Genomic DNA, 14,246 nt, shown 5'->3' with positions numbered 1-14,246 from the left:
TAAATAATACTAATCCCAAATTTCTCATTATCTTCTGTATTTAATGTTCAGAATGACATAAGTGTATGTATTTAATAAAATAGAAGGGAATTATTTGCTCAGGTGGCATGGTTATGAACATGGCCTTTATGTGACAATACTGCTTAAATTTTTAAGAAGTTTGTATTATTTTTGTAACCATGAAAACATCAAAGAGATGACTTTAAAAGAAAGTCAAAATGTAGGTTGCAATATTAAGAAAACTATCTGACAAATAATAAGTCTATGGAAATCTTTTTCTTTCTAAGCCACACCCCCTTTCCTAATACAGGTGGCTTTGTGATAAGCAAGACAGCATCACTCTGTCGTTTAGAGCTCTTGTGGAAATACAGACACAAGCTGAAAAGTAGACATGCAGTTACAGTAAGGAATGGGTAGGGAAATATGGGCTTGAGAGCTAAAGGGTCTCAAGCTTCATTTTAGTCCCTGTTCGGCTACTTTCTATATCTGAGTGACCTTGCACAAGTTATTAAAAATGTTTATGCCTCAGTTTCCTTGTATATAAAATTCAGATAATAATAGTGCCCACCTTATGGGGTCGTGATGACGATCATCTGAGTAAAGTGCCTAGACTAGAGCCTAGTATACAGTAAGTGTTTAATGCATTCAAAAGAAATGTTCCTTCTTCCAAAGATTCACCATAGATTTTTATCAAATAACTATCTTCCTTATGGAATTTTTCAAAAATCAAGAAAAAAATATTTTACACAATGGTACTGAGCCATATATCTTTCTTCAAGCATATATCTTTTATGACAATTTAGATTTCTGTATAAAGCAAAATTAGGTGAGGATTTTGAATTGAAGGTGAGTCTCCCTGTGCAGATAAATGAGATGTAGATTTTAATGTCCAGAAACTTTTGAAATGCAGCAGACAATTCCAGCTCACTTCTGCACCAGTCTCATACGTTGCTGTCATCATAGGGCCATTAGAGCAAATGGGGGAGAGGATGGATTAAGGTGGCAATTAGCAGGTGGAGGTGCCCAGGACAAGAGCAGGCTAAGGAGAAAGGAGGGGAAAGTTCCCTGTCACCTGGTGGTCTTGTCCTTGCAGGCCCTGGTGAGCACACCTAGCTGGGCTCTGGGGGGCATCTGGGGGGCACCAGGGCAGCCCAGAAGTAAGACACAAGCCAGGAGGGACTTGTTCCCTCTCTGAACCAGGGCTTGCAGAATGCACAAAACAGTGAGGGGGAAGGGGAAGGCCACACTGTGAATTTCCTAGGCTCTATGCACTTTTGCCTTTGTTAAGCCCTCCCTTTCAAAAAAAAAAATACATTAATTAATTAATTAATTAAAATCATATTTTACATCTGCATTGGTATAAGATTAATATTCCACCTAAAAGTTCATTTTCTTTTTTCTGATTTTAGAAGAAATGAAACATTTTTGTGTGCTCCCGAAAGTACTATGGGCTCCAGGCTTCATACCTACTATGCCTAACGGATAAGTCAGCTGGGAAGGGGAGAGGGCACCGTTTGAAATAGAACTTTAAAAAGATAACCAGGCCAGGCACGGTGGCTTATGCATGTAATCCCAGCACTTTGGGAGACCAAGGCGGAAGGATTGCTTGAGGCCAGGAGTTCCAGACCAGCCTGGGCAATAGCGAGACCCTGTCTCTACAAAAAATAATTTTAAAAAAATTAGCCGGTTGTGGTGGTGCATGCCTGTAGTCCCAGGTACTCGGGAGGCTGAGGCAGGAGGATCGCTTGAGCCCAGGAGTGGAGGTTGCTGTGAGCTACGATGACGCCACTGCACTCCGGACCATCACGGAGCTCCCCCTGCAGGCAGTAGATGTAAACACGCCTACTCCCCAGCCCACTCGGGATACCCAGCGTCCGACGTCCCCATCAGCACTCCTTTGTCCTCCCCAGTTCCTTCAATAAGATACAGAAGGAAGTAGTGAATCCACACACATAAAAGATTAAACTCTGCTGTCACCACTTCTGCCACATGTGAAGGGCTCAAAACTGAGTGGATCCGACTCAGCAAAAGACAAAGTCAAAATTTAAAGTACTACCTCAGCATTTTGCCAATGTCCAAAAAAAAATCCAACGTCCCAGAAAAAGGTGACGAGCTCACAAGCTCCGCAAAAGCCGCAAGACCCACTCAACTCTGTAGGAATTGAGAATGGGAGATATGTCGAGACTAGTGATCTAAAATCAATGCATAGGGTTGGGCTTCATTTGAACCCACAAATTCCGAGTATAGGCATGCTATTTTTATTTTTATCCTCATTAAGGTTTAAGCTTCCTTGCTGCTTCCGGAGTTTTAAGCCCAAGTCTAATTTTTGAATGGACGAGGAGTGCCGTTTAAAGGTGACCATAGCTCCTATATGAAACTTAGTTTTGCAGAAAAAAATAAAAATAAAGGTGACCACAGTATGCTCAATCTTTTTACCTTCATTAATTCAATTTTGACAAATTTTTACATTTACTAGTTGGCAGCGTAACTTTAATCTTACTAGTGGCTTGACTAGGGCAGCTAGTATGACCTTGAACAATATACTGAATTTAAGGTAGCGACTGTAGTAAGCATTACACGTTATCTCACAACAAACCTATGGCATAGGTACTGTTGCATTTTACAAGTAAAAGGACTGATGCTAATTTGTCTAAGGTCACACAGTTTGTCGGCAACAGATTCTGAGTTTGGATCCAAGTCTGTTTATGTCCAAAAGCGCCGATACTTATCAGGAGCACGTCGAGGACACCCCTAGACACACACAGAAAAGCGCCCAGGCAGCAGAACGCGGAGCAGCGCCGCTTCCCCGCATCCCCCAAATCCTACGTGCGCAGAAGCTGCAGAGATGAAGGAACATGATCACAGCCTTGGCATCTGGGGCAGGCACCAGTGCATCCATGCACGGAGCACAAGTTCCTGTAGCAGGGGGTGCCGGATTGGGGGGATGATAAGGGGAGAGGGATTGGCTCTAACACAGCTGTTGGGGGTCTACGGAGTAGTTACAGACAAATGAGCAACAGAGCGGGGGAAAGGTGACGGCGGTCGGCAGGTGCATTTCCCGGCGAGCCTTCCCCAACCCTGGCCCCAACCCTCCCCAGGAGAAGGTCGCGCAGGGAGCGAAGATACGCGGCACTCGGGCGAAGTACAGAGAGTGGCGCGGCAGTACAGCGCGCAGGGCGCGCGGAGAGGGCGCTGCTCGCGACTCGGCAACCTTCAGCCCGCGCGTCCCCGCTTCCTCCTCGCTCCTCCCGCTTCCCCGCGCCCCCCCCCCCCGCGCTCCCGTGAGCGCGCACCCGCTTGCCTGCTTCCAGCGGCCGCAGCTGCCCGGGCCATGGCGATCTACTTCTGGCTGCGGAGCTGCGGGGCCCCGCGCCTCCGGCCACCTCCTCCCAGCCGCCTCCTCTGCCCCCGCGCCGGCGGCTTGGGGCCCGCCTCGGGGCCCGCGCCCAGTCCGGCTCAGCTCCGCTGCTACGCCAGGGGCCCGGCGGGCCTGCCCGCGGCGCTGCTGCGCACCGACAGCTTCGTGGGCGGCCGCTGGCTCCCGGCCGCAGCCACTTTCCCGGTGCACGACCCGGCCAGCGGCGCCGCGCTGGGCATGGTGGCCGATTGTGGGGTGCCGGAGGCCCGCGCCGCCGTGCGCGCCGCCTACGAGGCTTTCTGCAGCTGGAGGGCGGTCTCGGCCAAGGTGAGAGCGCGCCGCGAGCAGGGGTCGAGAGCTGACCTGGGGCCCGGCAGGGAGCAGAGGGGTCTTGGCCCAAAAGTGAAACAAACCAGCCATGTCTCCTTCCCCACCTCAATTCCCCGGGGTACACAGAACGGAAAGTCAAAGCAACAAGAAAGGAGCCGATCAACAAATAAGTTTGGAACATCGACTTTGGCCAACCTCTGCGCCAGGCGCTAGGGACACGGCCCCTGCCCTCAACCCTCATGTAGTGTACTGCCCAGTAGGGGAGGCAGCACACAAGCACGTACTACAAGTGAGCTGCGTGTTGTTGGTAACAAGACTGACCGTGTGTGTGTGTGTGTGTGTGTGTGTGTGTGTGTAGGGGTGGGGGTGGGGTGTCAGGGCAGTGAGAGAGCACGTGTGGCGTTTCGGAGTATATGAAATACCTCCCTGGCTGCACCGAGCCCACCTAGGAGGCGCTACTGCAGTGGTCTGCAAGAAGGCTGGTAGTGAGTGCCCTGGTCTAGTCGGGATCAGAAACAGAGGAAGCAGGAGAAGAGAATCAGTGCACATAGTGTCTGGTCAGGTGTAGTTATGTGCTTGGGCTGCCATTACAAATACACAGACTGGAAGGCTTAAACAACAGAAATTTATTATCCCACAGTTCTGCAGGCTAGAAGTCCAAGGTCAAGATGTCATCAGGGTTGGTTTCTTCTGAGGCCTCTCTCCTTGGCTTGCAGATGACTGTCTTCTCCCTGTGTCTTCACATGGTCCTCCCTCTGTATGTCTGTGTCCTCATCTCTTTTGTAAGGCCAGCATTCAGATTGGATTAGGGCCCACCACAATGATATCATTTTAACTTAATTACTTCTTTAAAGACCCTCTCTCCAAATATAGTGACATTCTGAAGTACGGGGGTGGGGGGGTTAGGACTTCAACATATCAACGGAGGGGAACACCATTCAGCCCGTAACATTGGGGTAGGCCTCACTGAGGACATGATATACAAAGAGCAAAGGAAGTGAGAAGATTCAGCTAGAGCCAAAGTTGGGAGCGTGGCTGACGTTTTTTGCAGAACAGCAAGGAGCCTCACGTGGACTGAGCATGGGGGAAGAGTTGTAGGCAAAGAAGTCATAGAGATATGGGAAGGAGGGGGCTGGACCATGTGGGAGGAATGAGGCCTTCTAAGGACTTTGGGTTTTACTTTGAGTGAGGTGGGGGCCGTGTCGGGGTTTTAAGTAGAGATGTGATCTGATTTACGTTTTGAAGGGAATACTCTGGCCACAGTGCTGAGGACAGATGAAGAAGGAACAGTGGTGAAAGCAGGGAGACCTGTTGGAAGGATGGTGCAGGGATTTCAGTGGCAGTCATGGTGGCATGAACCAGGGTGCTAGCAAGGGAGGAGTCAATGAGACCCCAGGGCTTTTGGCCTGAGCCACTGAAGGATGGAGGGGGTTGAGACTTCGGAACTCAGTTTTAGACTCTGAGTCCAAGATGTCCATTCACACCCCAGTGGGAATGTAAAGTAGGCGGCCGGATATGTGAGTCCGGGGTTTGAGAGCGAGCCCTGGGCTAGGGATGTAGATGTGAAAGTCATAGCCATGTGTACCGCTATAGTACATGGGAATGACCTGGCATGTTCAAGGCCTGATCCCTGGTTCCTCTAGTGTCATTCTGGAGTCCCTCTGGGGCCTACAGGATCAAGGCTGCCATACAGTGGTGTTACAGTGCAGGGGTCAGTGGTGGTTTGGCCACTGCAGGGCTGATGTTGGGGCTTCTCGCTGATGCTGGCAGTGTCACCCTGTGTTCTGCTCACACCACTGTGCTAATAATGTCTGTGTCCCTTGAATATTAAGTAAAGATGTGGGTGATGTCAGCTTCCATCTCAAGGGCTTTTTAGGGAAACTTTGTTCTTCAAAGGAGGGGTTCTTGGGTCCTGGAACATCTTATTATACTAAGGGAGTGGTACCATCGGCTTCCCTAAGGGCCTGTCACTGCAGCTAGGAGATGATGGGGCGCAAATGCAGTGACCTGGCAAACACAGTTTGCAAGGCGGCTCTGCGATTCATCCCTCTCCTGCCTCCAGGCCTTTGCTGTCTTTCTCCCAGGTCTGTTTCCCCCTCCCTTCTCTAGGCCCATCCACGTCCCACCCGTTCTTGAAGGTTTACCTCTTGTGTAACTTCTGCCTTTGAGCCTGTCTAACCACAGCCTTCTATTATTCTCCCTCTTCCAAACCCCCAGGCCTGTTCCACGCACCTTGTCATCTTCTGCATTGCCTCATATCTTTCTTTTCATGTGTTTTATGACATCCTTTTTCCTACCTCGTGAACTCCTAGAGGACATGGGAGGAAGAGAACTAATATTTGTTGACTGCCTTAAACGTGAATGTGCTTGTTGCCCATGGCCATTGTTGCCATGGCCATTGTAACCTATTACCATAAACTCAGCAGCTTAAAACAATACAGATTTCTTCTCTTTCAGTTCTGGAGGTCAGCAGTCCAAAATAGGTTGAGGCTAGGTTCCTCCTGCAGGCTGTAGGGACAGTCTGTTTCTGTGCCATTTCCAGCTTCTACAGGCTGCCCACATTCCGTGGCCCTGGCCCCATATCACTGTGACCTCTGCTTCTGCTGTTACGTCGCCTTCTCTCACTCTGCCCCTCCTGCCCCCTCTTATAATGACCCTTGTGATTGCTGGGTCCACCCAGATAATCCAGAATAGTCTCCCCACCTCAAGACCCTAAACTTAATCACATCCGCAGCATCCCTTTTGTCATGTAACTAACATAGTCACAGGTTCGGGGGCTTAGGATGTGGACATATTTGGGGGCTATTGTACCCACCACAGCTAAGTATTGCTCTCGGTGCTTCACATGTGTTTGATTTCATCCTTTCAGGGTCCCCGTGAAGTAGATATTTGATTGGTGTATGGCTTCTTGGCTTCTTGGCCTTTTGGCTGAGATCCAGTGTAGTATCTGTTCTTACCAGTTTAACAATTCATGTTACACAGCAGGGGGCCGACTGAGAGATCCCAGGCCACCATCCCTCACCTCACTGCTGGTCACAGGGAGGCCCTGAGGTCTGAGCACCACGGACTCTGTCCACTGTCCCGCCTCTCCGGAACCCTGTGTGAGTCTGGCATTTCCACGCAGCCCCTTGTACAGACTGTATTAGTTTCCTACGGCTGCTATAACAGAATACCACAAACTTGGCGGCTTAAACAAAAGAAGTTTATTGTCTCAGGTCCAGAGGTTAAAAGTCTGAAATCAAAGTGTCGGCAGAGTTGGTTCCTCTGGGGCCATGGGGGGAGGGTCTGCTCTAGTCCTCTCCACCCGGCTTGTAAGTGGCCTCTTTCTCCTTGTGTTTCTTCACGTTGTCTTTCTTCTATGAGTGTTTCTGTGCCTGTGTCCAACTTCCTCCTTTTTATAATGACATAGTCATGTCAGATTGGCACCCACCCTAATGACCTCATTTTAACTTGATTACTTCTGTGAAGACCCTGTCTCCAAACAAGGTCACAGTCTGAGGTCCTGGGCGTCAGGACTCCCAACATATCATTTTTAGGTAGACACAATTCAGCCCATACTTTGGGTACCGAGGGCTTTGCATACCAAGGGTATTTTGTGGCTTCTGCTGGTTTATGTGTTCAGCCTGAACATTGTGTTTTCTGTCACCAAGCAGAAGCTACTTTTTGTTCTTGTAGTTCTCAGGCTGTTCCATGTCCTTCTCTCATTCTTTCTCAGACTAAGCGTGGTGTTTTATTCACAGCAGGCCATTTCCTCAGGTATTTAATTTACTTCTCTGAGCCAGATCTCCTAGATTTTAGTGTGTCATCTCTCACCAGAATAATCCACAGGCCTGGGAGTCACCAGATTCTTAACTGATATGGCAGGGCGTGAGGGTAAACAAAATGTAATGACTGTAGTAATATTGTTTTAAGAGATGTTGATGCCTCTTCTCCAGGGTTTGAGATTTAGAGGCCTTGACAACACCCTTGAGAGGCAAGAAAATGCAGCTGTTAGCCTGTCCAGAATAGAGAAGGGAAGTTACCCAGATTAAAAGACAGCTAGTGATATTTACACACACTCAGGCTCTCTGCTCATGAGCGTTGTAAGGAAAGAATTAAAATCTTAGACCTGCTGAATGGATTAGCACACCCAAATGACAAACCAGGTGTACTCACTGCAGTGGGCAGTCCTTCAGGCAAGGAGGAGTAAACCAAACATTCTTCGTGACTTTGGATACACGTGTTCTGATGCAGGAGGCTGAAGCCCTGGGCACATCTCTCTCTACAGTGCCTCTCTGCAGCCCCGCTGGCCTGATTCTCCCAGCCACCTTCTTTTTTTTTCCAACCGGTTTTATGTAAATGGATTTTTTTAAAGTTTTTTTACTTTTAGAAACCATTTCTTCCACAAGCTGAATAATCTAATTTATCCCTTTATCTCTTCCTTGCTCATTGGGAATTTTTTAAAATTGTGGTGAAATATACATGAAACTTACCATTTTAACCATTTGTAAGTATACATTTCAGTGCCATTAAGTACAATCACGTTGTTGTGCCTGGGCTCTCTTCTTAAGAGTATAAAACCCTTTCTTATGCCTCACATACCCCTTCATCCCCACCCGAGTCTGTGGGACAAATCCAACTTGCCAGCAAGTTGTTAAAATAGAGAATGATACTGGAGGACATTACGTTGAATGAAATGAGCCAGTCACAAAGGGGCAAATCCTGCATTATTTCACTTATATGAGGTACCTAGAGTTGTCAAATTCCTAGAGACATAAAGAAGAATGGTGGTTGCCAGGGGCTGGGGGGATGGGAGAGTGGGGAGTTATTTAACCAGTACAGAGCTTCGGGTTGGGAAGATGGAAAAGCTCTGGATGTGGACGGTGGGAATGGCTGTACAACACTGTGACTGTACTTAATGCCACTGAACTGCACACTTAAAAGTGGTTAAGATGATAAATTTTATGTTATGTGTATTTTATCACAATTAAAAATAATAATATAAAAACTGTAGGGAACTATACCTTTGTGTTGTAAAATTGAAGTTATTCTTATTTACCATAAACAATAATAGCTGCTTCCACAAAACCTTTTTCTTTCATATTTATGACTCATACAGTCCTTTAGATGCAACTTGAAGTTGGAGCTCTGTTATTACTTATCAAAGAAGGGTCAACATTTGTCTTCCCAAGGACATTACTCAGGGTTCTGCAGAGGAAGAGAACTAATAGGATATATATAGATACGTAGAAAGAGACTTATGAAAGATTGGCTCACATGATTGTGGATGCTAGAAAGTCCCACAATCTGCCGTGTGCAAGCTGGAGGCCCAGAAAGCTAGTGGTGTAGTTGCAGTTGGTTCTGAAGGCCTGAGAACCAGGAGTGCCAATGTCTGATGTCTGAGAACAGGAGAGAATGGATGTCTCAGCTCACACAGAGAGCCAGTTCTCCCTTCTTCCGTTTTTTTTTGTTCTATTCAGGTCCTCAATATACTGGATGATGCCTGTTTGTATTGGTAAGGGCAAATCTTCTTTATTCAGTCTACTGATTCAAATGCTAATCTCGTCTAGAAACATCCTCACAGACCTGCAGAATGATGTTTTACCCGCTACCTGGACATCCCTTAGCCCAGTCAAGTTGACACCTGAAATTAACCATCACCCCAAGAATGAATCCACATAGCTAGCTATTTTAGGAAACTGAAGATTATTTAGCAGTCTGTCTTATACTTGGCATTTCATTACTTCTCTGTCTTGTTACTTCTTTTTCAGGAAAGGAGTTCATTACTGCGGAAATGGTATGAGTTAATGATACAAAATAAGGATGACCTTGCCAAGATAATCACAGCTGAAAATGTAAGTTCAGGGTCCTGGCTCACTGAGAACGTGTCCAGGAATTCTTAGACTAAACTTGGGAAGTTCTCTGACTTCCCATCAGTGCTGTCTGTAGCTAAAGAATATGTGATTTCTGATCTACTGATTAGATACCAAATCATTATTGTGCCAGGGCACTCACGTTTGGTAGAATAAAATTTGTGTGTTCTGGTTTATTCTTATTAATATGCAAAATTAGATTTTGTTTGGAATTATATGAACACTGCTTTTTCACCATTCCAATTTTTTTTTCTATGTGACTGTTATGGTTGATTTTTCCTGTCGTTTTATATATTTTGAAATGTACCGGCCGAGTGCGGTGGCTCACGCCTATAATCCTAGCACTCTGGGAGGCCGAGGCAGGTGGATCATTTGAGCTCAGGAGTTCGAGACCACCCTAAGCAACAGCGAGACCCCATCTCTACTAAAAATAGAAAGAAATTATATGGACAACTAAAAATATGTATGGAAAAAACTAGCCAGGCATGGTGCTGCATGCCTGTAGTCCCAGCTACTCGGGAGGCTGAGGCAGGAGGATTGCTTGAGCCCAGGAGTTTGAGGTTGCTGTGAGCTAGGCTGACGCCACAGCACTCTAGCCCGGGCAACAGAGTGAGCCTCTGTCTCAAAAAAAAAAAAAAAAAAGTACCAATAGTTCCTCCCTAAGTATAATAAATGGTTTTACACCATGGTTACAATATTTAGATATTATTGGAAGGAGGAAAAAATTAGAAGATGCAGTTCCAGGTGTCTCTTAAACATATTGAGAATGCACATGATTCTTGTGGTTTAGGGCGATACAACCGTGCTTATATCCATCATTGTTTCTAGTTCTGCTTTCTGAAAGTCACACCCAAGTTAGAAATTTCCCAGCAACCCTGTAAGTTTTGTAATGGGACACTTCTACTCCTTTTGCAGTCTTGCAGAATTTAGAAGCACAGAGTCCTTCTTTTATCATTAGAAGGTAATAATAAAAGGGTTCTTTTCTGATTTAATTTAGGGAAAGCCACTGAAGGAAGCACAGTCAGAAATTCTGTATTCCGCCCATTTCCTAGAGTGGTTTTCAGAGGAAGCGCGCCGCATTTACGGAGACATTATCTATACCTCGGCAAAGGACAAGCGGGCCCTGGTCCTCAAGCAGCCTATAGGTGTGGCTGCAATCATCACCCCGGTACGTGCCAGGATCAGCAAGATCCCAGGGTAGGAGGTTGGGAAACAATTCGTGCTTCCCTGTGAGCTGGTGTGCTCATCCTGCTAGCTTTATCACCTGTTCTCGGTTTCCTGATTCCTTTGCTGGATGCAGAGCTGTGTTTCCTGGTCCTCTGTGATGCGGTAGGTGTGGTGGCGGCAAGTGGGAGTAGTATTTGCTAAGGCCTGGGAAAGTGGGATGACCCAGGCAGCTTGTCTGACTGGGCATGAAGGCTTCTCCCTGACATTGCACCTCTGAAAAGATCTTTTGGTATTTATCATTTTTAAAAGGACTTAAAATATGACATATTTTTTAATGTGCCATAGTTTAGAAAAAATGTTTCATTTATGGTTATCAACAGCAAAGCATTTGTGTATCTACCTAAGGGCACTAGGCCAGGTTCTGCAGGTTAAAAGGCTAAGAAATGAGGTATTGCATCTGGCTGGATGGGGCTGCAGCACATCTGTGGGTGCCCGGTTTCCTTTCTGGGTGACCAGTCCTTCTAGGACCCACCTTTATGTGAGGTCCCATACTGACGTCTCTCCAGTGTCTGCCGGCTGGTCTCAAGACTGCTGGTCTTTCCCTGCTCCCTATAATTACAGATAGAATCCCCCTTACTGCCTGGACTTAATGGGTTGGGCTTGAAGCTTACTATATACTAGCTGTGTGACCTGGGGCAAGTTGCTTAACTTGTGCTGTCTCAATTTTCCCAGACCTGCTAATGAGGATAATACCAACATTGTTGGGTTGTGGTAAGAATTTAATTAATTATAATTTTAAAGTGCTTGGAACGATACCAGAATAAGCACTATATATGTGTTTATCAAAATAAAATACTGTTTTTTACATGGGTAGATGTCTATAGATATCCATAAATATGTATATAGAGGGACATAAATTATCTGCCATTTTCAGAATCACCATTGCTAATATTTTCTCCCAAGGGCCTCAGACAAATCCAGCCCACTGTCTGTGTTTGTGAATAAAGTTTTATTGGGACATGGCCACGCCCATTCACATACATACCATCTGTGGCTGTTTTCACGATACACCTGCAGAGCTGAGTACTTGTGACAGGAACCGTATATCCTACAGAGCCTAAAAGATTTACTCTATGGTCCTTCACAAAAAAAAAAAAAAGATGCTGACTCCAGTCTAGATAGTTTTACACAATGTTAAATTCTGAAATATTTCCTGTCTTTATCAGCCTTTATCTCCCAAGTCCCTCAAGCTGGCAGGGGCCAGGTGTTTGGAGAGTGCACCTGTGCAGCCAGAGAACAGGTTTGTCGGTCAGTTGTGCAATGGAATTTGTTGACTGACTGCCTAACCTACCTTCCTTTGGACTAACGAGGCAGTCTTTCCTCTGACATACTTCCTCCGCTCTTCTGACCCCAGTGGAATTTCCCCAGCGCCATGATCACCCGGAAGGTGGGGGCCGCCCTGGCAGCCGGCTGCACCGTGGTCGTCAAACCTGCAGAAGACACACCCTTCTCTGCCCTGGCCCTGGCCGAGGTGAGTGTCTTTCCCTGTGTTTGTACAGAGCCAACAAAGTCCAAAAATGGATTTTTTACTCTGTGGCACAATCAGTAATGCATTGGACTTCTAATTCAAAAATGGACTTTTTTATCTGGGACAGAAAGAAGCAGTTTTGGAGCCTCCTTCTTTGTGTCTGCTGCATGGTGTTGTGTTTTAATCAGTTGTTATTTTAAGTCAGATGGTGCTCTTACCAGAAAAAAAAAATGGGTAGGGGATTTTCTGATATTTGTAGGCCATGTATTTTTTTAGCACACCATAAAAATGGTATCTATCCATCAAATAGGCACTATCATCACATAGGCACTAGCATGTGGGCGTTTCTCACATGTAGGAAACCTCTTATTTACCACTCCCATCCCCAGTTCAATGTGCATTCCATCAGATCTTGTCATTCTTCTGTTTGGAACCCTCAAATGGCTTCTCACGTCATTTAGAGTAAAATCCAGACTCCCTGCATGGCCCTCAAGACCCTGTGATATGTCACCCCCAACCCCGGTACCCCTCTGACCTGGTCCGTCCCTCCAGAGCCCCGTCACTCATCACTCATCTGTTTGGGCCACTCGCCGCCAGCCTCACCCTCGACTTGGGATTTATTCTTTTCCCTCTGTCTGGAGCACTCTCCCCCCAGACACTCCTGTGACTTGCTTCTTTGTCTTTACTCAAATGCCACCTTCTCAGAGAGGCCTTCCAGGGCCACCTTATTTAAAAATCACAGCCACTGTCTCAGGTGCTCCTGATCCCCCTCTCTACTTTGTGTTTTTCCCCAGAGCACAAACACCACCTACCTACCAGTGTTTCTAGGCCTTTTCAGTGGGCAGGGCTGGGGGATATACAATATACACACACACACGCACACACACACACAAGTGCAATAAAATACTGCATAGATTCCTATAGAAGCTTGGGATTCAAATTTAGTCCTACAGGGTTTTTACTTAACCTCTTTATATTATACCTGCATCTCATTTCTTCTTGGGTCCCAAGGATTCAGTGAATGACTGAATTATTAATATCCCATAGTTACTCATTACACACACCACAGCCCCTGAATATTAATTTTAATATCACCAATATGTCTACTGAAAATGGTTTAACTTTTTTGTATTTTCTCTCTCCATGCTCTCATTTTTACTAATAACCTTTTTATTTCAGAATAGTTTCACATTTACAGAAAAATTGCAGAAATCAATGCAGGGGTTTCTCACATTCCCCACACTCAATTTCTCCTATTGTTTGTATCTTACATTGGTAGGGTACATTTGTTACAACTAATGAACCAATATTGATACATCATTATTAACTAAAGTCTGTACTTTAAAAAATTTATTCTTGGGATTTTATTAGTTTTTACCTAATGTCCTTTTTATGTTTCAGGATCCCATCCAGGGTACTACATTACATTTAGTTGTCTTGTCTCCTTAAGGCTCTCTTGGCTGTGACACTTTCCCCATATTTTAAACTATGTATTACTGTATCTGAATTGCCAGGACTATACCCATTGCATACTCTGCTCTCTCCCTTTTAACCCACCTTTGGATAAATTCAAGAAGCAGCGATGTATTTGTTGCTCACCACCAGTGCTCATGTCAGTATCTCTGTAGTCATTTTGTTATTTGAACTTTATTCTCTAGTAGATTCCTCAGGAAGGGCTCACAGGAATGATACTTCTGGTTCTTAAATATTGACAGTAGTTTGTGCCCATTATGCTTGTAAATTAGGGGTTTTTTAAAATTTTTATTTATTTATTTATTTTTGAGACAGGGTCTCCCTCTGTAGCCCAGGCTGGAGTGCAGTGATACATCATAGCCCACTACAACTTTGAACTAGCTCCTGGGCTCAAGCCATCCTCCTGCCTCAGCCTCCAGAGTAGCTAGGACTATAGGCCCACACCACCTCACTCAGCTAATTTTTTTTATTTTTTGCAGAGGCAGAGTCTCACTAGGTTGCCCAGGCTGGTCTTGAACTCCTGGCCTCAAATTATCCT

At 45.9% G+C, this 14,246-nt stretch overlaps 1 protein-coding gene and 1 pseudogene across 3 annotated transcripts in view; both read left to right on the top strand.

Annotated features, from left to right (window-relative positions):
• The first annotated feature begins 3,252 nt into the window (after nucleotides 1-3,252).
• The window catches only part of ALDH5A1 (aldehyde dehydrogenase 5 family member A1), a 277,572-nt gene continuing 266,578 nt past the window's right edge, over nucleotides 3,253-14,246 (top strand). For 2 of the 3 annotated variants that reach the window (XR_011236045.1, XM_069493035.1), the window contains exons 1-4: nucleotides 3,254-3,685; nucleotides 9,439-9,522; nucleotides 10,538-10,708; nucleotides 12,122-12,238. Coding sequence is in view for 2 of the 3 variants with exons in the window: in XM_069493035.1 (XP_069349136.1) it covers nucleotides 3,332-3,685; nucleotides 9,439-9,522; nucleotides 10,538-10,708; nucleotides 12,122-12,238 (726 nt within the window). In the remaining variant the exon portion in view is untranslated. Of the gene's footprint in view, nucleotides 3,686-9,438; nucleotides 9,523-10,537; nucleotides 10,709-12,121; nucleotides 12,239-14,246 lie in introns of all 3 variants that reach the window. The other variant, XM_069493036.1, reaches the window with a different exon arrangement.
• Nucleotides 6,597-6,708, top strand: LOC138399275 (U2 spliceosomal RNA; annotated as a pseudogene).

This window comes from Eulemur rufifrons, chromosome 18, assembly GCF_041146395.1.
Source record: "Eulemur rufifrons isolate Redbay chromosome 18, OSU_ERuf_1, whole genome shotgun sequence".
Taxonomy (NCBI): domain Eukaryota; kingdom Metazoa; phylum Chordata; class Mammalia; order Primates; family Lemuridae; genus Eulemur; species Eulemur rufifrons.
This window is presented reverse-complemented; position numbering and strand designations above follow the sequence as displayed.